Raw genomic sequence first — 26,878 nt, 5'->3', positions numbered from 1 at the left:
CGCAATTTCTCTCCTTTCGTACTTGCCGGTTCTCGAACTGTATCGGGGGAATTGATTCGTCTCATCCAACATCAGCCGTAATACTTCTTTTAGAAGATTCTTCAACAAAATCATAATGTGTTCAACGAGCTCTAGAGGATCGTAAATGGTTATCAACGTTCTCAGTACCTCACGTTTCGTAGGACGCCGGGTTCCATGCAAAAGAGCACTATCAGTTCGAGCCAGCAGATCTTGTACTTAGGTGTATCGGCTTGTACTTATACTTAAGGCTATCGGTTCCCCTCATGCCGAGAATCTTCTGGCTCGTCAGCTCCGAGGTTAAATCCAAATTTTTCTCGGTGACCGTTATGCCGTTGATTTTGCCCAACACTTCCGATGAATCACCCAGTTACGGACTTCAAATCCAACGTGCTCGTGAATGGATCGCACTGTTGTAGCTAACCGAAAGCTTTCTCTGCCGTCTGCGTTCTCATCACCGTGTCATCCACATAACGCTTGTACTTGATAATCGCTGCCGTTTCTGGGTGCACAAACCGCTCCACATTCCGATTCTTCGAGAACTGGACATCACTTGGCTGCGTCAAATGTCATTATTTGCATCATGTAGAAGCTCGGGTCGGGTCACACTCTGGTGGAAACGTCCTCTAGTAGACCGTATATTCAACGGCTAAATGTAAAGGGTCATCTATTAGCGACTTGGCAGTTTTGTGTCTTCGTATGAACGAACCCTTAAACATTTTAATGATCTGTTAATGTAAATGTCAATGTCAAAATGTTAGTCAAAATCAGCATTTTCATCATGGTGAAGTACACAACCCCTCAAAAATGATTAAAAAATATTACCGAAATTGGGAGTCGATGGTTGCAACTTTATGAGCGCTCACTCCAATTTTCGGCCGTAATAATCGTCCCAGCAGGCTGTGCATAGTTTAGTGGCCAATTTTGAGTCCACATTTTCGCTGTTGGATGTTCCCGTACCAACGAGAAGCGACGAAAATATCGCAGCCGCAAGTGAATCCATTCGAAATTTCCCATATCAGTCAATTGTACGGCGTTCTCAAGAATTGGGCATCTCCAAAACCTCATTGTGACGTATTTTGCGAAAAGATCTTGGGCTACATCCTTACAATATCAAACTGACCCAGGCGTCGAAAATTCTCCAATTGGGCTTTAGTAAATCTTGAAGAAAATGATGGTTTTCATCACAAAATCATCTTCAGCGATGGGGCTCTTTTCTGGCTGGGGCGTATTTCTTCCTCGGTGAGAACGACTGTAATGTTACCGTCAATGGAGAGCGCTATCTCAACATCCATGATATGTGGTTTCGACAAGACGGTGCCGCTTGCCACATAGTGCACGTAATAATGAGTTTATTGAAAAGTAAGTTTGGTGGACGTGTTTTTCCGTGAAATGGACCTGTCAATTGGCCGCCTCGTTCACGCGATTTGACGCAATTGGATTTATTTTATGGGGCTATGTCAAGTCACTGGTCTATAGTAACAAGCCAGCAACTTTAGATGAGCTCAGAGACAACATCAAACGCGAAATTCGCAACATTTCAGTCGAAATATGTGGCCGAGTGGTGGAAAATTGTGCCCAACGGATCGATCACTGTAGACGGGCCCGTGGTGATCATATGACTGAATTCAAACGGTTAGATCTAGGATGAAACGGTTAGTCTAAAGATAAAACATGTAGAATCCATTTTGATGTTACTTTTCTTCAATGATACAATTTCACAAAGTATTGGAATTTGATAAAATTTCGTAAATTCATGTCTCCTTTTTGTTGAGTCCGACACGGCAAGGAAGGGTTTTCCAATAAAAACATATAAAAAAAATCTAAGGGGGGTGTTTTGAGATATAAAAGTATTTAATATTCAATTCAATTTTTGAGTGAAATTATTATCAGTGCATTTGAAATGTTGTTTTTCCTAAATAGTTCATTAATTTTCCAGCAAACCTGGATTTTGAGTTACGATTTTTTGAACTTAAGATCAATGATTTTGAATAATAAACGCGCGTATTAAAAATCGTTCATCTTTTCAGTCGTAATTTATATTGGTCATTCAATATCAAAACGTTAGTTGTGATTTAGGGTAGCTTCCATCATATTAGGCTGTCAAAAAAGTCCTGCGGTATTTTTTTTGAATTTTCTTTTGTTCATAAAATTAGTTACAATCATCTATTTTAAGTCAAATATGCGCCGTTTTGTTCGATGACTTGTCCCAACGAGATGCCAACTTCATAATACCCCTGTTATAGAAGCTCGCTTCCTTATTGGCAAAAAACTCGGATAGCCAATTTTCACAGGCCTCTTTTGTGGCTAACTTCTGACTACCTAGCTCGTTCGCCATGGACAAAAACAGGTGGTAGTCACTTGGTGCAAGGTCCGGACTATACGGCGGATGCAAAAGAACCTCCCATCCGAGCTCCCGGAGCTTCTGGCGCGTCACCAAAGAAGTGTGTGGCCTGGCGTTGTCCTGATGGAAGACAATGCGGCCTCTGTTTATCAAAGATGGCCTCTTCTTCATGAGTGCTACCTTCAAGCGGTCCAGTTGTTGGCAGTACAGGTCCGAATTGAGCGTATAGGGAAGCAGCTCATAATAGTTAATGAGTTAATGAGGGCTTGGCCACCGTCTGAGCCGCTTCAGCGGGCTTCGACCACGACCGTTTGCGCTTCACGTTGTCGTAAGTGACCCACTTTTCATCGCCAGTCACCATCCGCTTCAGAAACGGGTCGATTTTGTTGCGATTCAGCAGCGATTCATATGCGTCGATACGGTCAAAGATGTTTTTTTTTATGTCAACGTGTGTGGCACCCATACATCGAGCTTCTTTGTGAATCCAAGCTTCTTCAAATGGTTAATAACGGTTTGATGACTTATCCCCAGCTCTTGGCCGATGCTACGGCTGCTACTATGCCGGTCTTTCTCGGCTAATTCAGCGATTTTGTCGCAATTTTCGACGACAGGCCTTCCGGATCTTCGACGACCTCTACACCAGAACGAAAACGTTGAAACCATCGTTGTGCGGTGGAAATGGAAACTGTATCGGGTCCATAAACTGCACAAATTTTATTGGCAGCTTGAGATGCTTTTTGCCTTTGTCATAGTAGTACTGTAAAATATGTCGGATTTTCTCTTTATTTTGCTCTATATTTGCGACACTATAACTCACGAACGACTTAACCAAACAAAACACTGTCAAGGACTATATTATAGCGCGCAAAAATACCTTTCCAACAAGCTATATTATGATACAATGAATACAACTAGAACTACGCGCTTACAACGACACCTCGCGGAAATACAGCAGGACTTTTTTGACAGCCTAATATATACCATTTTTCAAAAAAATCGAATAGGGCCAGAAAACCATTTTGTGTTTCACAAAGCAATGATTAAAACACGCACACACACTAAATAAAATCAGGTTGTTTTTTCGTGTCTGCCTTATCGAATCCATGAATTGGTTCCCAAATAGCCCGAATTGGGGTTAAGATTAGAGAATTTGTAGAACATTCTCGATGTCCACGTAAATAATATCGAAGTAATAATGAATAAAATAATTTAAAACATTCTAGGACAATGGTTTTAGATATTTCATTCAAGGTGTAGACCATGATAACCATTGTTGACCCCGATAAACCGTCCTTAAATCATATCCCCTTTTCATCATCAGTCACGATCCGACGCAGAAATGTTTGTTTTTGTACCTGGCAAGCAAAATTTTGCATATGCTTTACCGATTTTCTTGTTAGCTGTCGGTCAAATCATCTGGAACCAATTTTCCAACCTTCTGGAAAATGATTGATTGCTCAACATTTTTTTGTTCTGCGATTTATTGTTGAGTTTTGTCTATTTGTCTTCGTCCAATAAAGTTTGGAATTCGGCGTCCTCAAACACTTTAAAATTTTTTGAACCACTCATAACTGTGGGCCTTTTCAAGAGCATGCCTGCCGTAATCTTACGCGAACATTCTATGTGAATCGGAGGCGGATTTTTCTAGTTTATATCATACAGTCAATCAATATTAAATCAAACTTCAGATGTTTTCAATTGGATAGTGTTGAATTATTTTAAAAACATAAAAAATTACGATCGATATGACTTTTAACCTTTAACATGTGTAATTATTAATGTATGAATTCCGATTTTATATGCATACGCCTGGTATGTCTTCATGAAATATTTAAAAGAAATTGGAAAAGTATATAACGATGGGCACTTTATTTTGCCGATGACTGTAAACTATCATAGTTAAATGGACAAATCCTATGCTTATCTACCAAACAAATCTACTAATTCATTCACGTCATGTGAAATGAAGCACAATTAATTGACGTGGCCCATTGCCCTGCCTAATCTGCATCACATTCGATACCCCATGGAAGAATCACCTGGTTCACATTGCTTCTGCACGATGTGTTTTTGCGGCGTAGATGGAGCTAAATTTTTAATCGACCTGCCACTTCCATTTTCTGCTGCGATGGTCAGTAAGCTAGGGAGGTTCACTATTTGACCTTCAGAATGACCATACTTGCATCAAGCCCGCTAATAGCTTTCGCATAGAATAATAACAATTTTCATTCGAATACGGCGCATTTTTTCCCGTGGCATAACAGCGATCTAGAGTATTGTGCTTGCGTGTAAAATGATTACACCGCCAACATGCTCAAAAATTGATAATATGCTAATCTACCGATTCATTCGGTGACTCTTACCTTTTCGTTATAGATCTCCAAGAATGACGCTTTCAGCACGAAGTTTGTATCCTTCCGTTCTTGCAGTAACTTGAATAAATATAGAAACGACCGAAAAACCAATCCATGGCTTTCGTGCTGCGGATCGGGTCTGCCATAGAACTAGAAGAATAAAAAATTATTTCAAATGTCAGTCCGGAGTGGCTCAACGTAGGGTATGCAAACCAATTCTGGCGGCCCAGTGAGAGTATGTGTCTTCCCCGAGCCAGTCTGGCCGTAGCAGAAGGCCGTACAGCTGAAGCCCTCGATGGCCATTTCAATTAACCTCTTGATTCCAGAATACTGCAGCACGTCATCCTGGGAGGCGCCTGGTTCGAAGACTACGTTGTAGGAAAATAGTTTCGGTTTTTGACCCCCACTTCCAGGAGCGCCGGGAATACCGTCACACTGCAGCCGAATGTAATCTCTCATTAGTAGAGAGCATGAACTCTATTTATGAACCTTACCCAAATTTGACCGTTTCCAGGAAATTGTACTACCATATCATCGCCCTGGCGGCTTTCTTTGGTACTGAGTGGTCGAATTCGAACTACAACGTTGATGTTGTCCTCCGGTGTTCCGGGCATCGAACCACTACCGTTTGAAGACTGGGTGATGTTTTCCAGATTATCAATGCTGCCCCGGCTGTGGAAGTATGATATAATTAGTTTTGCTCTGATGAACTTCCGATACTTGAAGTTCTTGCTTGCAGAAGGGTTAAATTAAATTTTTAAGATTCTGGGAAGATTTTTTCTTATTTTACTAGACGACCCGGCGACCTTCGTCCTGTCCAAAATTGTTTTGAATACTTTTATTCATTCTCGATTTCTTACAAAGCGAAAGTTTGTGGGTCCAAACGCAGAACTCTTTTACTATAAATTTCCTAGTACTTCTACCAAAACACGTCATTATTGAACTAGTTGGGAAAAAATTGTGTTAGCCCACAAAATCTTTGAAAAAAAAAACAAAAATAAAATCGATTTTTCATTTCTGCCCGATATTTTTGTCCACTACATCTACACACACTAAGATAAAAAAAATTTGATCGTAAAATATTTCAAAACATGAGAGTTCAAGCTTTAAAATATGATGTACAACATCTTTATGCGTTCAATCTATACACAAAAAATGTATTTTATTTGTGATGAAAAAATCGGCAATTACTTCTCGGGCAACCCAATATATCCATCTGCAAGATGATTATTGTGTGTTTCATGAATATAACTTTCTTAGGGAATCACCCAGCGTAGCTGTTTTAATAGAAATACATCTTACCTCGTGCTCGTAGATGATGGAGGTCAAGTCGAGTGACAACGGTTGCTGGGCAATGGTTTATGCGGTGTAGGACTTTTACACCGCCGTTATATAGACACAGCTAAGCGTACGCCTGCGGTGATTATATGTTTAAGAGAACACATGTTCAAATCGGTCATACTCTTATTGGGCATCACACAGTTATCCATATCATTGATATAGAAGTTATTCAGAAGAGAACTTAAGCAAGAGACGTAGGGGAGACCCATGTAGCCAGTACTATAAACGGCGCAATTTCCATGAGAAAAGTGCATATGTTTTTCGGATAACAAATTGAACAAAAAGTTGTTTAAAATTGGTGGAAATCATTGACTTTGAAGTTTGTCGGATAAAATATTAACATAACCAAACTTAATATTGTTACAAAAAAAACTATTCATGGTCAATCAAGATTTCAAGCCTGGCTATGTGTGCTTGGGCCACTCTGACTGAACCAAGACTATCATGAGAAGTTTTGTACAACTCATTACTCTCTGGCACTCGGTCCACTCTATCTGTCTTACTTTTCCGTGTTCATTGAAGGACAAAGTGAAGAATCTTCTGATGCGAACCATCCAACATTTTATTTGAAATTCCTTACATTTTCTGGTTGTCAGAAAAACATGGCTTCTCTCTAGTCGCTATGGTCGTATGCACTTGGTCCACTCTGACTGCATATTAGTATCAGTTTTCGCTGATCAGTCAAAATAAATTTATTCCATAAATCTGGCTATTTGCAACATAAGTGTGATTTGATAAAAGTTGAATGTAAGCTAAGAAATTATTGATTGTTTGCTACTGCTAACTCATTTTTTCTTATTTTGTTACTTAGTCCGGCCTGACCATACACCGACCATATAGTACTAGCAAATTTTTCCCAGTAAATATTGTGGGCAACATCGTATACAACTTCGACCAATTTCTGTGGGCACATCTCATTGGCAACAGAAACAAGGATTGGTAAGTGAACGCTGCCGTGAGGATCTTGAATTACTTTCCACATACAAGCTAACGATAAAGCGAACGAACAAGTCAAGTCTACTTTCTCCAGAAGAGGGTTTGGGTACTCTTGTGGCATCGCCAGTGTTTAAAATTGACATATTGAAATTATCGCAAAGATCAGAGATGATTGTGTAACGATTATCATCATAACGTTCCCCCAGACCACACAATGTAAATCGCGCAAGATCAACTTGGGTCCAAGTAAAATACCGACTGTGTATAGTACTCCCTACTCCAGGAGTACTATACACAGACTCAATGCATATCTCTTTCGACCTTATTGTTGTCTAACAAGTGACTACCTCGATTCATGGAAGCGATGTTAATGGGATTTTCTAGAAGGAATGGCATTTTCCGATCCCCAAAAGTCTCGTCGATCTAGACCAGTGGTACTCAACTAATAAATAAAAATAATAAAAAAGATAAATGAAGAACGGCGATGTTTAAGACACGGCCGAACTGTTAACGAATTACGAAATTATTGCCGGCGAACACAAACATTAAACAAATTTAATAATGAAACTTTTTGATACAAATATTTGATAGCAATGACAAGGGCCGACAAATGAATGCTTTCACTGAGTGAGGAGCGTGAACGCTTCGCGAAGCAATTTGAGTAGATTGTCAGATCAATTCTAAACAACAACATGTACTATTGATTGCACGCTCTCTAGAGCACTGAAATTGGAATACTGAACTTCTTGAATATCTAAGTGGTTTTTCAATATTTCCCAGCCAAATTACATCTCCAACGCAGAACGGAGCATCTCAGCAAACGCTGAATGGTAACAGAAAATCCGAACCGAACCTATTATGTGATGGCCGCGAAGGTGAAAGCAATACCATCGAAACCAAATTTCAACTTCAGTTTTTCTCACCGAAGAACACAGCTCTCAACTTTGAAAATACCTTAAGTAACTTCAACCCGAAAACAATGATATCACGAAGGTTGAATGATTGGATGATTGAAAAAATCACAAATCAGTCATTCACGATTTATCAGTCATCCAAGCCTTGCTTTCCAAATAGTATTTCTCAAGGCCGGGTAGTTTGGTATCCAAATTGGTTTTATTCAAGGCTAGAGGTGAATAAACTGAGTTTTTAGTGGCCCTGAAAAGGACTTGCTGCCGTCTCATCACAAGCTAGATGACTGATGAATTGTGAATACTGTGTTTTGAAATCGCGAATGGCTTGTTTAAACTCAATGAATATAATACGGGGTGACTAAGATTGTAATATTATCTCTGTCCACATTGTCCGTAGAACGAATGCTGCAATTGTATTTCGAGTGACCAGTTTACACTGTGATATTCAAATATTGTACCTTCCTCATACATACTCGACCACGAGGACACGATAGGAAAATGTGTATTCTTAAAATTTTCCTTAATTTAAATCATTCATGAGTTAGGGAACCGTAATGTATAGATTAGCCAGAAAAAATAAAGAATTTCCGATTCGATCGGAATGCAAACCTCAACATTCATTCATAGCTGAAATAAATATTACCAGTAAAACCCAGACCAGTTTTCCGTTTTGGTACCATTACTGAATGACGTAGCCTTATGTCCGAAAGCAAAACTTTTTCAATTTTCACGAATTGTGGAAGAGCTTTTCCGGAAAAAAAATATCGGAATCAAACTTGTTTCGGAATACTGTTTCCCTTTTTCGGAATAAAACACCGAATGTAATTGCCTACAAGTGAATATCTTGAGTGGATCAAGATTGGCACTCTTGAACCGACCTTTTCCTTCGTATAATATTTCATCATACGTTAGACTGAGCTCAGTGATGACGCCATCAATTTCAATATACGAGGGCAGTCCGATAAGTACATAGCCTACAAAAAATTCAAAAATTTTGTAAAAAAAGCGATTTATATCTCAACAGTCTCCTTTTAGCTCAATACACTTGAACCAGTGATACTCCAACTTCTTGAATCCAACTGAAAAATACGTTTTCTCGAGGTCTGCAAAGTAGGCCTGCGTGGCGGCCTACTTTGGCCTCATTCGACTCAAATTTCTGCCCGTCGAGTGACTTTTTCAAGTTTGGAAACAAAAAAAAAGTCGCGCGGGGCCAAATCTGGAGAATACGGCGGATCGACCAATTTGGCCGTGGCGACGGGTGAATTTCCATTTTTTCCATTTTTCTAAAATCCGCGGTCACGCCCGCTTCCACACACGATCAAAACAAAACTACGAGTTCGATTCGGCAGAAATTTTGACAGTAGCCGTTTACGAGAATAAGACAATATAAAATAAAGACAATATTGACATAATTTGAATTTAATCAGCAACAGCCAGAGGAACGGATGGAACTAATTTTGATTCTCTATACCTATTCTCAGTAATTGCAGATAACCCAGTATAAAAACCTGTAAAGTCTCTGCTGAAGAAATATCATCTGGTGGACAAAGCCCACAATGCGTTGCGTTGTACCGAACTGTAAGAACATGTCCCAGCAATGGCTAGCCCCGTTCCCTACCGATATACTGTTAAAGTATCGGTGGAAAGAATGCATCGAGATCGGGTCCGGCATACGTTTGCCGGATATGGAAACGGTCAACACGAAGCAGGATGGCGTTTGTAGTATGCATTTTCTCGGGTTTTCACCACAGGAGGATGAAACGTCATACCGCCAACCAACGCTGTTTTTTAGGTATCTCGAGATACATATAACGAACAGGATCAGTAATGTGTGCATTCATCTGTAATTTCAGGGACGACATTGTGTTGGAGATAGAAAATTGTTGCTTATGCTGTCGTATGAATGTCAAGGAGAATATGCTGGAGAAAAGTGACTGCTTAAGGGGTGGTCATAGCATAGAAAAAATTGCTGCAACTATTCTTGGATCGTCATGTTTTGATGAGAACAAAACCACGCAGTACGTATGCGAAGAATGTGTTGTTAAGATAGACATGATATACGCATTCCAACGACAAATCGATAGCGGCAAAAGAGAACTCAAAAAACTGCAGCGAAGAATGGTGAGTGAGAATGTGTGTTTTCAGGGAAACGAAAATGTGCAAGCCGTGAAATACTCAGTTGAGATCAACATTGAGATAATTGCAAACGAAGCGGCGAAAGTAATTGAGAACGTAGAAGAAATAGTCATCAGTCAAACAAACACTAAATCAAGATCGACGGAAAATAAAACTGTAACGAAGAGAAAGCAGCCTGACGACTCGTTAATCCGTGAGAAATTAGAAAAGTCCAAACTAAAATGTTATATTTGTGGTATTCAATTAGAAAGCCGATATGCATTGTTAAACCATTTGATGTTGACGCACACCGAACAGGATGCTTTGCGGTGTAATGAGTGTGGAATTAGTTTCAAACGATCGCCTGAATATAACGCTCATTTGGCGAAACATGATGCCGAGGCGCGTCCCTTAAAATGTAGTTACTGTCCGCTTAGATTTGCCAAGGTTTCTGGGAAAAAAGTACACGAGTACACGTACCACAGCTCCGAAAATGAAAATAGTACCAACGTGAAGAAGCCTAGGGCGAGAAATTACATGTGTCAAATATGCGGTGGGACATACCGTAGCCGAAGTGACCTTAATCGACATGATATCGTTAGTACTGTGTTAAGTTGTTTTGAGAGTAGCTTCTAACCAAATGTTTATTAACAGGTCCAGCATAAAGGAGAGACATTCGTGACATGTAAGACGTGTAACAAACCGTTCGCTTCCATGCGTAATTTGAAACGTCACCTGTTGATCCATCGTGGAGAACGACCTTACGTGTGTGAGGTATGTGGGGCTAGCTATCGCCAATCACAAAACCTAGTTGATCACATGAATGAAAAACATAGAGATGAGTCGACGGAGTTGAAATACGTTTGCAATGAGTGCAATGAACGTTTTGCCTCGACTCGATTATTACTAAGCCATCGCAGAACACATGAAGCCGATTATACTACGCTAGCTAGCCGTAATGGAGGCGAAGGAAGCAACAAGACTGTTTGTAATGTTTGTGGCACGTTATTCGACAGATCAAAGTTGATCGTAGATCATTTCAATTCCGAGCATCCAGAGCTACAGTTGGAGCACTACCCGTGCGGTTCATGTGACGAAGTATTCTTCAAAAAGCAGAACCTCCTCGTTCATTCCTATAAACATTCCGATCGGTTTGCATGTGATCAATGCGGGAACAGACACAATACACAAGCCAAGTTGGAAATACATCGACATAAAGTTCACGGAGTGCAAATCGCAGATGAATATTTCGAGAATTGTCCTCATTGTAGTAAAAAATATCCCAAAGGCAGTTTACTCGCGAGGCACGTGAAAACCCATTTCGAAGGTCAATGGAGCTGTGGAATCTGCGATAAAAATTTCACCGAGAAGCATCATTTAACGATTCACACGCGTAAGCACACTGGAGAGAAACCGTTGGTATGTACTGGTTGTAACGAACGTTTCGGAGATCCTACCGTTCTGTCGAAGCATAAGAAACGTTGTGAGTTATTCAAATCGAAGCATAAATGAAACTGTTCCGAAGTCATTGTATTTTATTTTGAGATGACATTCACTTAAAGGAATAAAAAAGAACGCCTATGGATTACATGTGGTGTAATGCTTTAACGATACAAATCATGTGGATGCATCAAAATTTCCCAACCATGCTTTTTCAGAGATGTGAGGCCGTATGAATAAAAACAAAATTCACCTTTACTTTACTTCATTCGAGCAGTCGAGCAGTGAGATTAAGTTTTTACTACGTTTGGTATGAATAAAAGAAACAACAAAGTATTTACTTTTCGAAAATGGATGTTTAGCTGATTTCGTATGAATAAAACAGCATTCACCAAGTATTTACTTCGTTATTATCAAGTATGCTCATGAGCATACTTTGGATCTGAAAACACTATCATTCGTTTTGATGTCATATCCGATTTATGTTTAATGCTGCTATTTTGCGCTTGAAGCTAAACAAGTTAACGATCCGCATTGATGGCATTGAGCTTCGTTTACTAGTTTAGGGGAGCGTAATAAAATTGATTGATTTTCAGGCGAAATGAACACGTTTTTAGAATTTAAATTATGAATGAAAAATAACCTTTCCGTACCAATTTTGCATTCTGTTTAAATGAAAAACACTTTTGTTTGCAGATGGTGAAAAAATCTTGTACGAATATTGTTTTTGAAGACAACTTTATATTATAGGGAAAAATTTCAGTAATGATGTTGGAAATGTATAGACAAAGGGTTAAATAAAAGTCGGAAAAAAGTGTTTTAAGTGATTAAATAATATGATGTGAACATTTTCATTAGATTTGAAAACTGGCTTCGTGTCTTCTAATATGATAGGTATTACACTAACGAGATAGGGACCCAAACTATGGTCCTAATTGAAGGTCGCCACCAGACGTCGACACTATTCCTTTTTCATCGCGAATTCACGCTTTGACAAAAAAAAAACGTGTTGAAACGAAACCTAAACAATCAGTTGATAGATGTTTGACAAAGTAAAAACTATGTTCGAATTCGCAAATCAAATAAGTAAAGTAAACTTTTATTCATACGGATTCAAGTAAATACTAGGAAAGTTTACTTTACTTGGAAACGGGCAGAATAAGTAAATAATTTTTTTTATTCATATGACCTGTGGTTTCACGTTGTCATTATCGAAGACAACACATTTTCTGTCCATCAATTCTGGTCGTTTTTCTATAATTCTTATTCTTCTTTTTGACTTTAAGAGGCTTTAAAACTTTTTCTTAATTGCTTCGTGTAATCTATCCAGTGATGAATAGTACAGCTCTGAATTTATCGTTAGGTCATGTGATATCACCTCATTAAGGACTTCTCTCTTGCAATTCGACCATACATACATCAGCTTATTTGACGTCAGACCTTGAAGTTGTTTGTTTTGGTTCGTGTCGCTTATACCATGATCCCTTCGCCAACTGCGACACTCTGTTCTAATCGCCATTCTTAGGCACAGGACTGTGTCTGATCATGAATACAACAGTTCTCCGTGTTTTTGTTCTATTCCTTGATAAATTCGATTTCAATATTACCAAACAATGTTTCATATGTAGGCTTAAAAATTTAGTATAGGTTTGGTTCAGTCTGTACAGTACCATTGAAGGCTGAATACAAATCTATATACAGACATTTTAAGCCAAACCGATATAGTGGTTCTCAGATTTTCGTCAAAAATGGTAATTTTGTTCTTTATCGCCAAACATTAGACCCGTATATTTTTAATTTTTTACTAGGGTGCCCATTCTCATTTAAGGGTGATTCCAAAAATCTATTTTTTCCTCTTTTTTCCAAAAATGACTTTTTTTCAAAAATTTATACATTTTGAACAACTGGACCGCTATGAATTTTTGTAGTGCAAAAAAGGGGAAAATTTGTTTTTTCGAACCATCGCTTATCTTTGAAAAATCATATCTCGAAAACGAAAATAATAGCATTTCTGATATCGAGATATGTTAAAATAAAAAAAAATAAAGGACTACAAAGGGGGTCTCCGTAGCCACATTGGTTGCGCGTTCGCTTAGTAAGCGATCGATCGTGAGTTCAAAACTCAGGGCCCTCATTGACCATCTTTGTGTTATTACAGAATAGCTACATCCACGCAACAATCATCAGCGATGGAGATCGATCCACGGTCGAAATAAGATCGATTCATCCATACAACTGCTCTGCTCTGCAAGAAACATCGGGCTGCTGTTCTATAAATAACTCAACAATGTATCAACGACTGTCTCCGCTGTCCAGTCTTAACTGGATAATGGAAGGACAGATAGAAAACTCTTACGCCTAAATGGCTACTGTGTAAATATGTACCATTTCCAATGGTATAGAAGGGAATACTCTAACGCCGAAAAATGGCAACTGTGTAATGTGCTAATTATAGATATGATGAATATGTGACATGTACACGATTAAAATTCGGCTCTGTTACAGCTGAAATGTTAATGAGCCTAAACAAAACAAAAGGGATAAAAAAAGGGGGTCTCCGTAGCCACATTGGTTGCGCGTTCGTTTAGTAAGCGATCGATCGTGAGTTCAAAACTCAGGACCCTCATTGACCATCTTTGTGTTGTTTCAGAATAGCTACGTCCACGCAACAATCATCAGCGATGGAGATCGATCCACGGTCGAAATAAGATCGGTTCATCCATATAACTGCTCTGCTCTGCAAGACACATCGGGCTGCTGTTCTATAAATAACTCAACAATGATCTATCAACTGTCTCCGCTGTCCGGTGGTCCAACTGGATAATGGAAGAACAGAAAGAATACTCTTACGCCTAAATTGCTACTGTGTGAATGTACCATATGTAATGGTATAGAAGGAATACTGGCGAATGGCAACTGTGTAATGTGCTAATTATAGATATATGATAACCATGTGACATGTACACGATTAAAATTCGGCTCTGTTACAGCTAAAATGCTAATGAGCCTTAAATAAATAAATGGGATAAAAAAAAGGACTACAAAAATGGAATCCATTTTTTTCGCATGCTCAATAGACTATATTGGCTTCAATTTAATATATCGATCATCTAAATCCGTTCAGTGGTTCAAAAGTTATGAATTTTTGAAAAAAAAAGTCATTTTTTGGCTGCCATACGAATGAAACACAAATTTCTGCATAACTCGAGAACTAATCAAACAAATGGAACCAGATGTAGTATATGAAGGTTTTAGGGAGCGATAAATGTTTCCATGATGGTTTGGCACTCCTCCCCCTCTCTAAAGTTTGACTAAATAACTCGAGAACTAATCAAGCAATTGTCATATAGAAGTTTTAGATCTGGCACCGATGTCGACCTTGTCGTGGAGAAGTTTAGCAACTCCATCTTGCACTGGCTTTATTCAAACGTCCCAAAAAAGCGATTGCCTGTGAAACCACCCTGGGGAAATGCAAAGCTTCATTTTCTAAAACGCGAAAAGAATGCATGTCAGCGTCATTACCGGAAGTTACGAACACTGTTCCAAAAGCTCCGTTTCCAAATCGCTAGTGATTCATATCGGACCCTCAACTGTTTTCTTTATAAGCAATACGATGGCAAAACGCAAAGTAGCCTCCAAAGAAATCCTTAACGTACCTGGAACTTTTTCAACGCAAAAGCCATGATGGTGTACCTGCTACGGTGTCTCTGTTCGATGAAGTTACAACTAATGCGTAGGATAAATGTGAACTCTACGCAAAACATTTTGCAAGCGTTTCCAATACTGCTAGCGCAACAACGGATCAAGCTGAGTTAGCTGCATCCGCTGTTCTTGGTTGCATGTGTGATTTGAGTCTGCCGGTCATAACCGAAGAAATGCTATATAATGCAGCAAAGAAATTGATAACGTCCACCGCTCCTGGCACCGATGGAATCCCAGCTTTCGTATTCAAAAAGTGCATTGAAGTTCGAGCTGCCTGTTGAATCTGTTTGTCGAGTAGTGCAAAGTCAATAACATGACATTCAGCATCAACAAATGCTTCGTAATAACTCTTTGCCGCTCTGCTAATCCTATCCACTGGGAGTACAAAATTGACGACATAGCTATAAAACGAATGCATCAAATGACAGACTTAGGAGTTCTGCTTGATTCTAGACTGAACTATAACGATCATCGCTCTATACTAATTCATCGTGCCAATAGACTACTAGGACTCATTATGCGGACAACTAAAGAGTTCACTGACGTCCATTGCCTTAAAACGCTCTTCGTTGGTTCGATAGATACTCGAATCCTGCTCAATGGTTTAGGAGTCCTTACCAAGTAATGGATTGACAAGATTGAACGCATACAACGACGAATTGTTCGTTTCGCCCTGCGCTTGCTTCCTTGGAGGGATCACACGAATCTTCTTCTTCTTCTTCTTCTTCAATGGCACTAACGTTCCTAGAGGAACTTCGCCGTCTCAACGTAGTATTACTTGCGTCATTTTTATTAGTACTTAGTTGAGATTTCTATGCCAAATAACACGCCTTGAATGCATTCTGAGTGGCAAGCTCTAGAATACGCGTGATCACAGTGCAAGTCGGAGGAAATTTCTTTGACGAAAAATTCCCCCCACCAGAACGGGAATCGAACCCGAACACCCGGCATGTTAGTTATGACGCTAACCACTCGGCCAAGGGAGCACACGAATCGTCCCCCTTATATCGATCGGTGCCGCCTGCTAGGAATGGACACCCTTGAACAACGACTTTCTGTTCAACAAACAGTCTTTGCAGCGAAGATTCTAAACGGAGGAGCTAACTGTTCTAGCCTTTTTGCAAAAATGACACTGAATGCCCCCGCCCGGATTCAACGAAGATGTCTGGATCAGATGCTGGCTATTCCATTTTACCGTTCGCTTTTCGGTTACTTTGAGCCGATGTCCACTATAATGAGAGCTTTCAACGAAGTATTACATTTATTTGATTTTGATATATCTTCGACAGAGTTTAAACAAAAAATCCTTCGCTCTCGACATCCCCACATCATTAGGTTAAGTTATATTCATTAAGACTATGAGTCAGATGGATTAGTTAATAATAAATGAATAAGGTAGGAGTATCTTTATTCCTAACATCCGAAAAAAAAGTCTGGAAAATTCATTATTTTTCGACCTTCCAGACCGGGATTAAGGAATATTCTATTGTAGAAGCACGAATATCGGACGTTTTTCCAAGCTCTGAAAAAATAAAACAAATAATATTTTTACTATACATTTTATCTTCATTTGATTATCTATCTTTCAACAATAAAACAAAAATTGAACGGAAAAAAGTATTCATAATTAGAATAGTAAAAAGTTGTCGAAGTGAGGGGGTTCATTCAAAAAATCGAACAGATTCTGGATCAATATAGATGCCGCTATTGCATGACAAGTCAAAGATATGTTTTTTGACAAAACAGCGGCCGTTTGAAAAAAAGAAAACTGTTTAAAACGTTTTTTTACGTTTCCCGATTTTTTAAAAAATGGTAAAATAAAAAATATGTTTTTATTGGCTCATGCGATAGCGAGTTGCATACATATAGTATTCATATAAATGGATAAATCGGTTCAATAGAACGAGAGATATCGTGTACGCCAGTTTGAAAAAAAAAACTAGTATCGAGAAAAACGCGTTTGAAGTTAATTGTTATGGACGTACTAGATTAGATACCGCATCACTAAACTGGCTATAACTCGATAAATAATGGGATTTTCAAAAAGGCCTTTCAAGAGTATATTCTTGACTGTCTTAACTTCAGAAATATGAAGAATTTTACATTCCTAATATTTTCCTCAGGGAATCGTTTCAGAAACGCTTAAAATATATACAATGACAACACATGAAATTCAAGCTAGGTAAAATATTATCTCGATTTGAAAAATATGAAATTTTGCTCGGTATGATAGTGATAGATTATCAACTCATACCGAATTCTCGAAACAGTGTTTTGCAAACTGGTGGGAATTCTACCTCCGGAACGGTCCATCCGATTTTTATGATTTTTTTTATGTTCAAAATTTCTTGTCATCGTACGTAGGTTTTTTTGATATTTTGAAAAATAAAATTTTGGTGAATATTTTTGTATCGATTTTTGAGGCAAGAACGCAATTTTTTCACGAAGAATGTCGCCATTTTGACAAAAACCAATATTTCGAAAAAATCCTACGTACGATGACAGCAAATATATCGAAGATTACGTAAAAAAGAGTGGTTGAAATCGGTCCCCTAGAAAAACTTGAAGAACTCCCACCAGTTTACATGGTTTTGGCTGCAAGGTTTCAAGAAACCGGTTGCGGCTATCCAGGGGACAGTCCAATTGACAATAATATATTTTTTTGTTTGTTAAGTAATATATACTTAATAAAACTGTGGTATCAGATTGATCATAGTAATTTATTTTCTCGTTGAAAGAAATCGCGAAAATCACATCTTTTATGGTGTTCATAGTGTACTACCCCCTTAATATAGAACTAGCTTCAGCGGGTAATTCGTACCGCGAATAATCGGGGCTCTACTGTACTATCTTTAACACTCCCCAAAATCGTAAAATGAAACTTAATGCCGTCAACGCGAATAGGGTCTATTGATCAATTCTCTTCATAAACATTCTTTCTTGTTGATAACTCGGCGGTGAGAGCATTTTCTGATGTGTACGATGATCAGAAGTGTAGAAAAGTTTATCATGCTATGTGCAAAATTGGCGCAAAATCCGTCTGAAAAACCGTGGATATCGAAAGAGAAACTCAATGAAGAGAACTGATCAAAGCAGGTAGGCTTTATTGGCATGTTACTTTGCAAATGTAACCTACATTTATTATTTTCATTTTTTTAACCCTTTCCCGTACAACATCGAGTCTTACTCGTGGTGTACTTGCATAACATAGGGCGCTAGAACGCTCAGCAGAGTAGTGAAATCACTTGATGTGTGACGTATTAAATAATACGAGAAGGAATTAATTGAAAAAATCAGTTTCGAATATGTTAACAACACATAACTTCGGATCGGACGATTCCTCACATAAAAATGAGTATGAAACAGAATTCAAAGTTCAAAATGTCAAACGGAATTCATTTCAAGGTAGAGTTATGCTGTAATTTATAAACAATTATCTGCCGTATGCTTCCACGAGAATGATATTGACATATACTATAATGGAGTTTATCGATTTCCTATGTCTCGCGTGAATGAATAATCATGCAAGGATTTGCCGAGAAAGAGACTAAGGATCGTGTCATAACAATACAGTCAATTTCATTATTTTGCATTCATTCCATAACATTCGTTTACGTAATTGATGAACATGACAACAAAAACACTGAACACGCTAATTCGAGTCGGTCACGTGTTTAGAAGCTCTGTATCTGGTGCGTCGTACTCAGTTCCCTAATTTACCCGCGGCAGAGCGTGGTGGGAACACGAGGTCGATTCCAGTTCAGATCAGAGTACTTTATCCAAAACAAATTCTCCTAATTTTCATATATCGGGCAACACTAGTCCAATTGTGTCATAGAAACAAAGATGGAAGATGACATTTTAGGTCAACGTTTTGCAACGGCGAGCATGGCGAGTCTACAGGTGTAGCCGTTTTGTCACTAAGTTGTTAAGGGAAGCAGTTATGAAAACAGTACGATGGAAAGCAGAAGGGGGATTGTTAACCTGAAGAAAGATTTGTCACATGCGTCTGAATTTCTGCAATACCTCAGGCATTTTAGTGGTGTTCAGCTGATACAGATACGTCTAATTTCGATTGCCCTAAATGAAAAGAAATTTTTTGTTTCTATTTTAAGGATTAGACTAACAGAAAGTTGCAACCGCATATAATGGCAATGGAGGCCACTGGTCCAAAACGATAATTATGATTGATTTGTTGATATTTTGAATATAAAATAATAACTGTAATGTTTTTCCAACATTGCAGAGCTGGTTTTTGTAATTCAAACATTCGCAATTGGTGGACAAGACCCGAATCAGGACGATAGTTACATCGAATAAAGCTATTGATCTTTTGTTTTTACGTAATAGATATTTTCCACGATATTGTTTTGAAGACATACTTTAAATGAAAGAATATTTAAGTTTCAAATAAAAAAAAGAAAGAATCTATCATTGCAAAGCTTTTAAATTAATAATTTTAAAATTATTCTCTAGTTCTTTTTCCATAATTTTTATATCCGTCTAAAGAAAATCTGAATCATTTCCTGCTTTTGGCAAATTCTTTGAAAATCATCAGATGTCCCATATGAAAATTATGCTTCTGAACAGTTTCTCTTTAAATAATTATATCAAACCTCATGTCCCGTATATCAAATTACACGAGAATGGAAAGGATAAGAGGATTAAACTTCAGAATCTCATATGGAAGTAGCTCAGATTATACTGATCATGAGATGGATAAATTCGGGTTTATTCTGAGATATAGAAGATATAATTATTCATCAAAATTGTAGAAACGGTTCTTTAAAAATGATTCTAACGTTGACCTATACTAAATTCTTCTCACTCTTCAAACGAGTAAAACAGAGCTGAGTACAAGAGTATGCGAGATATCGATTATTAAACTCAAGTATTCATCCTCATCTTTGAACCAGCGTTTGATTCAGCAAACTAACGCACCAAACAAATGATTCAAATTATTTCCGAAATTATGCAACCGACATAACGTTCAAACGCCCGAAACTATGCAGCTAACATGTCTCTTATAAACGGGAACGAACTATTTCACTTCACGGAGTTTATTTTTACACGTGATAATGATGATAGACACAAAAAGATTAAGTGAAGTGTAAGTGACGTGAAAGCGTTTGTGACAGTGATGTTCGTGATCAGACCCAACGTAAATTGTCGTATAGAAAAGATTTTACAAACCGTGTACAACTAATTGTGTTTCGTTTGCGAACAAAGCACAATATACTTTCAAGATGGCTGCAGAGTGGCATATTGACCCATCTCAAGATATACTTCTAAGCGCCTTGGTCAGCAGATTTTTATCCTGTTGGGTACATCTTCCACTGCCACCAGTTATATGATCTATTTGGCCAGGAGATAGCCAATGCAATATTTGAGCTTGAAATCACTACCATACAGAACCGTCTAAACAACATTTATTACGATCTCTGCAGAATGCTGTCTGTCGAAAATCGCTTGAAAAAATAACCGATAAACAGAAGTTCTAAACTGTTGTAGTTAGGCAACATTCCGATAAATAGCAAAAGGTTATAGATGATAATGGTCAACAAATACTTGATGAAAATTGTTTCTCATTGTTTCTCAAAAAAGAATTCAAAAATTAAACAGAAAACCGCGGATATTTTTGGAATAGTCCAATATCTCTGAAAACTCCAAAAAAGAGTTCTATAGTTATATAGCGAAGGTTATGGGCGAACAAATAACTTACTGCATCTAAAATTTGCCGCAAAAAGTATGCGATAAGAAATGCAAGAATCAACCAGTGGATTTTGGCGGATCAGTGAATGTTAATGCATATCAGATTGGAGCTATAGCAGATTCTCAATCAGATTGACTGTGAAAAACTCCGCCTTGAACGGTAATATGCAGAAAAAGTGTCTTCGACCATCTAATTAAGGAAAGTCGGGAAGGACGGACACCTATGTATAATTGATAAATTACATTTTTATTTTTGATGATGTTCAAACTTGCAATACAGTGTTTCAATACCTTTGACTGTGTCTACCTAGCTGACTTTCTGTTAAAATTGTAAATAAAAACAATTTACAATCTCAGTAATCTACAAAACCAGTTCGATGTAAATTTTCGTCTGCAGAAAATAAGGTTCCCATCGTTATCGAGTAATTTTTTGGGGTATTTTTCGCTGTGTTTTACCATCACTTCGCTTTCAGTTTATCGAATCAGCAGTGAAGTTTTGTGAAGTTTTGATGAAAAAAATGCTAATCAAGTCGGGTAAGACGGACGTTCCACCGAAGGAAAAGAAAAACATTTTGTTTTGAAAACAATTTGATTATCTCCCCCTTCTTTTTTGACAAATGCCCACTAACTATGTTTGCAAGTGCAACTAGATATTATGGACGAATCAGCAGAAAAACGTAAACCTAATTTGTCATTCCGAATGCCGGAAGCTATTTAAGCATGAAAATATGAGAAAAATGTCAAGCCCTTCTAGGTGATTTTAGTCTAGTCTTTTTGTTCGATCATTTTTGAGGCCTATTTGAAGACCTTCAAAACTTATCGAGTACATAAACTTGAATTTTCAGTTAATGTCCGTCTTTCCCACCCCAGGTGTTCATCTTTCCCGCTTAGTGTCCGTCTTTCCCGATTCAATCTTATTTTTTCGAAGATGCCGGATGCATTCATTTTGCAAAATTTATGCCTCAAAAACAAATTTTATTATAAAAAGAGATCTAGACTATTAAGTTGTGGTGAGATAGCTATATATTTTTTGTGAAATTCACGAAAAAAAACAACGTTTACTTAAGGTGTCCATCTTAACCACCTTTCCCCCATATTTATTAATGAAGTTGAATCTCTAGTCGGTGTAGGCAAACTTCGAAAAACAACGCACTCGCTAACGACAGATCCGTAACAATCGTCATTTGCTTGTGTTGCTTGTTGTGACTCTTGCGTCCACACTCCAGCCTAATAATGCAACCAATTGGGGACATAGCCGCACACAATATCAAAAGAGGGTGGCGCGTTTATTCAGGACATGTCTGACTTCGTCACATTACACCTCGAATCGTTCAAAATGGGTCTAATTACACTGTCCAGTAAATGGGTCAACGCACGAAAACATTGTGCCAGACTCGTTTTGTGAACGGTGAATTACGGTGCCATAATGTACCTGGAACAGTGAATTATAAATCGAAAAGGGTGCCTAACTTAGAATTCACCATTTCCGATGGACAACTAAGAAGCGTTGATTATGATAACATCACTCTACTGGAGTAAATAAATAAGTGGGAAATATTATTATGTTTTAGATGAATTTTATGTAGTGTGAAATATAAGTTGAGCTTGAAAAACACCCTTCATCGCAAAACTGAGTACTTTCCATTCCACCCATGTATATTTGAAGGGAAAAGCGTAAAACAAACTTTGAACACTTAAAGCAATTAGTCACACCTCATGTGCACATGATTGAGTATAAACTCAATCGATAAATTAAATATGTAAGTGAATTGCTCTAATTTAAATAATTGAATAGTTGGTTCACTTTATTTCTTTCACTTTACTGTGTACACCATTAATCCGTTCCGGATCGGAATAAAGGAGCAAATCCACCTAGACTGAAATCACCCACATTAATGATAGTCGTTGTGTTTATACATGAACAAAGGTCAACAACGCGCGGGAAAAGGCGTAATACCGGCACTGTGGGCCTCCGTTTCGTCCATGTTGCTATCCTAATATTCGTGATGAGGTCAATATACGCAATAACCGACCGTCCGCAACTAGCAACGAATTTTCTCGTATATCGCACTTTAGTCCCATATCAAAATTGTATGGCAGGAGCAGAAATACATAATATTTTTTTGCGATTTTTCACATCGAAACAAGCAATGGCAAATTAGTATACCTGAGCAATAACTTTTCACACCAGGCACATTACACGTTTTAGTGAACAGTGGTTGATTCAACCGACTCTCAGTTGTGACGGTCAATGTGAACGCCTCGGTCTAGTGGAACTTTTCTTCTGTGCTATATTTAGGACTGGGGGGAGGGGCGTCGTTAATCACCACTTGATTAGCATAAAATGGTTCTTTCTTGAGATTCCTTCGGCAAAAATGGATACTGCGAACGACTATGAACGGAAAAGTATAGTAAAATATCTTTATGGTTAGTGGTCTACCGGGTTGGAGATTTCAAAAGTATGAACGTGGTGTGTTCAACAGATACCATGACATAAATACCCAGTGTTTCCTGTGCTAATGAATTAGGATTACACATCACTTTCTTTTCGATGACGTTCTACAAACCGGGGGTCAACGGACTCATAACAACAGTGAAGTAAAAGCTGTTAGCAGAACCATTTGCCGATAATCTATTTCTTGTGGATTTTATGGACGTGGATTTGAGGAAACTTTTGGTTGTGTTTCGCTTTTTCCCGACTCGTTCATTGACATGCAAAGTAAGAAGCTAGCTTTCACTTCGAGGGTTTTCTTGGCGAACAAAATACGATCAACATTTTTTTTGCGTTTTAACACAGGTACAGCACGGAAATTTTTTACAAAGTTAAAAAATGGCGACTTTGACGTCGATGACACGCACCTTCTGAATTCGATGAAAAATGTCTCAAATCACTTTTGAAGGAGAACTTTAACTTTAACAATTGATTAACTCATTGATATAAATATTGTTTTTTGTTCAAATAAAAGCTACGCTACAAACTTATTCCCCAACCCAATAGTATAGTGATTTTTTCAATAATAGCACTTCTCGCTGCGTAATAATTATGATTTTTTGCGCATCAATCAAATTGGAGTATTCCTAAAATTTGTCTTTGATATACATTACGTTTTCCCTGTCCCTGTCTGTAGTTTGAATTGACGAAAACAAGAAGCATTCTCATTTTCTTATATGATCATTCTGTGCTTCCAAAACAGAGCCGAAGAAAACGAGCACCTAACGTAGCGGCGCTCCGCTCTTCCATCTGGTTTGGCGTGTCATCGAATCAACATCGTTTATCGGCGTCGAGCGAGAAGAAAAACTGCCTTTCTCAAGACAAAAGCAGAGTTTGAGTTAAGTTATCCAAAAGAGAAATAATTTACTATAGCGTTTATAATCTCTACAATACAAAAACAGAACCGAACCTCCGCCCTTTTATCTGGTTCGTTGGTCATCGAGAACCAAAAACTTGCTTTTCTCAAGACATGAGCGGAGTTTGGGCCAGAGACGAATTAAATTATATAGTTGAAATCCTCGATATTTAAAAAAAACCGAAACCATATCGCCTTCTGTAAAGGTGACTCAGTAGCCTAAACAGTCGCGTAAGTTATGTTATAAGTGCTATTAATAAGCTTCGAAGCAATTCTTTGAACTCTCGATTATTTGCTCAGCTATATGAGAAAAAACGACGAAATCTTTACTCGGTTACTTGTACACGCTGGGGTTCGCTGACCACCAAAAGGCTCTTGCTTAGCAAGATTTTCAGCTTTTTTGAATTTGTGTTTCAGCTGTGACGATCTCAACTTTATTGAAACAGTATCAATAATAACGGTCTTTCTGACAAAACTTCAAAAACAAAATTTAAGAAAAATGTAATATTCACAGTTTCCACATTTGTAATAATTCTTACAAAAGTATGTTACATTATCATATGTTACTCACTTGGGCGTATTACACAATGAGTTTACTAAGATCTTTTAGAATCTTCAATATTTTCAAATTCCACAGTGGATAATGAATCCGTAATATATTACAGCCTTGGAATGAGCCAAGGTGATAATGCAAGAAAAGCTGATTATCATAAGCACAGATGTGGAGCTCAAGCAGGAGTACAACCAAGGTTATCATAAGTTCTAGTTACAACGCAATATTGAAACACAGTACCTCGCGTTGTGGGACATTGTTGAAAAATATCTTCTCATTTTCCATCATGATATGGTTGCCACAATGGCGCTCATTTCTTTCCTCTCCCTCCCTCACCCCTCGCCCGAAAATCTATAATTTTGCGAACAGTGTGAAGAAAATGATCGTTTTCGTACACTTCCCATCAAGTAATATCAACCAAACTCTAATCGATTACTCACAAGATATTAAATTTTTATCTGCTGTCGCACTGTATAGTGAAAAACGTCGGAAAACTCGAGCTCGTGCTCTGGAAGGTAAATTTAAATTTTTCATTTTTCGACAATGGTTTTGTTTGTATTGGTGAAAGCATCGTTATTTTTTCGACACTGATGCCAGACAACATCATCGAAACAGCTATAAAAACCACTCAATAAAATGTTATTTCTCAGTCATAGCGTTTCATATCATGAAAATCAATAGAATAAAATTGTGTTGATATCAATACAATTAAAATTTTTACGTTTAACGGGTCTATAATGTAAGTTTTAGGAACTTTAACATTGGTTAAGCAAATTGTATTGCAGAGCTCGGAACACTGCCACGGCTGCCTATGCTTTCAAAAACAGTAAACGGAAAAGTATTACATTCAATCAAAATGCCTCGGCCAGCGAAGAAAAGGGTTAAGGCGTGAATATGTGAAAACAATACGATCACCGAAGGAAAATGTTGAGGAATTATCAACATCGAGTTACTATACGAAAGAACTTGTTAATACCAAAAGAGCCCCAATTCGCATGTGTTATAAATTTACTCATGTTACGCCCGCGTATAATCAGAAGTTTACTTCATATGCAAATGCGCCTTCTATATATATATTTATATTTGCAATTGTTCATCGGAACATATCGTTCATACATTTTACTTTAGCATTGAATTGTTATTTTTTTCAAATGTATCCAAAGACTCGTGTCAATGAAGCGCCACACAGTCTGATAAGTGAATTGATCTATTTACGTGTGCTTTGCTCTTCTCTCACAAACACTATTACCCCATTTTTACACGTGGTTTTACCTATACTACTACAATGGCTGGCTTCCACCTTCACCTTAAGGTGAAGCGAATTGATATTAACTTTTTTTTGATATTAGCTCTTTTGATGTTAACAAGTTCTTCCGCATAGTAACTCGATGCTGATCATTCCTTAATATTTTCCTTCGTTGGTCGTATTGTTTTCACATATTCACGTTGGAGAGCCTTAACCCTTCTCTTCGTTGGCCGAGACATTTTGATTGAATGTAATACTTTTCCGTTTATTGTTTTTGAATGCATAGGCAGCCGTGGCAGTGTTCCGAGCTCTGCAATACAATTTTCTTACCCAATGTTAAAGTTGCTAAAACTTACATTATAGACCCATTAAACGTAAAAATAATGATTGTATTGATATCAACACAATTTTATTCTATTGATTTTCATGACTTGAAACGCTATGACTCAGGAATAACATTTTATTGAGTGGTTTTTATAGCTGTTTCGATGATGTTGTCTGGCATCAGTGTCGAAAAAATAACGATGCTTTCACCAATACAAACAATAGCATTGCCGAAGATTGAAAAATGAAAATTTAATTTTCAGAGCACTTGCTCGAGTTTTCCGACGTTTTTCACTGTACAGTGCGACAGCAGATGAAAATTTAATATCTTGTGAGTAATCGATCAGAGTTTGGTTGATATTACTTGATGGGAAGTGTGCGAGAACGAGATGAAAGAGATGAAAGAAATGAGCGCCATTGTGGCAGCCATTTGTGGCTAGCTTTGATATTTTGTTAGTTGCGGATTGGTTTGCGATTTGAATGTTCTTATAGTTTGTGGGTAACATGTATTAATAATTATTAATTACACTTGATA

General features: G+C 37.9%; 2 protein-coding genes across 6 annotated transcripts in view; one reads left to right on the top strand and one right to left on the bottom strand.

The window, feature by feature from the left end:
- Positions 1–11,543, top strand: part of LOC129765516 (zinc finger protein 436-like) — a 29,974-nt gene extending 18,431 nt beyond the window's left edge. For 2 of the 4 annotated variants that reach the window (XM_055765911.1, XM_055765912.1), the window contains exons 2-5: positions 6,869–6,996; positions 9,386–9,696; positions 9,758–10,616; positions 10,674–11,543. In XM_055765911.1, coding sequence (XP_055621886.1) covers positions 9,461–9,696; positions 9,758–10,616; positions 10,674–11,531 — 1,953 coding nt within the window. In that variant the 5' untranslated portion in view covers positions 6,869–6,996; positions 9,386–9,460 and the 3' untranslated portion in view covers positions 11,532–11,543. The remainder of the gene's footprint in view (positions 1–6,868; positions 6,997–9,385; positions 9,697–9,757; positions 10,617–10,673) is intronic. The other 2 variants (XM_055765913.1, XM_055765914.1) reach the window with 1 other exon arrangement.
- The window catches only part of LOC129765515 (kinesin-like protein KIF12), a 52,858-nt gene that overhangs the window by 4,859 nt on the left and 21,121 nt on the right, over positions 1–26,878 (bottom strand). For both annotated transcript variants that reach the window (XM_055765910.1, XM_055765909.1), the window contains exons 3-5: positions 5,211–5,388; positions 4,930–5,151; positions 4,726–4,866 (exon numbers count right to left, since the gene is read on the bottom strand). In XM_055765910.1, the coding sequence (XP_055621885.1) occupies positions 4,726–4,866; positions 4,930–5,151; positions 5,211–5,388 (541 nt within the window). The remainder of the gene's footprint in view (positions 1–4,725; positions 4,867–4,929; positions 5,152–5,210; positions 5,389–26,878) is intronic.

The sequence above is a fragment of the Toxorhynchites rutilus genome, chromosome 2 (genome assembly GCF_029784135.1).
Source record: "Toxorhynchites rutilus septentrionalis strain SRP chromosome 2, ASM2978413v1, whole genome shotgun sequence".
In the NCBI taxonomy this organism is placed as follows: domain Eukaryota; kingdom Metazoa; phylum Arthropoda; class Insecta; order Diptera; family Culicidae; genus Toxorhynchites; species Toxorhynchites rutilus.
This window is presented reverse-complemented; position numbering and strand designations above follow the sequence as displayed.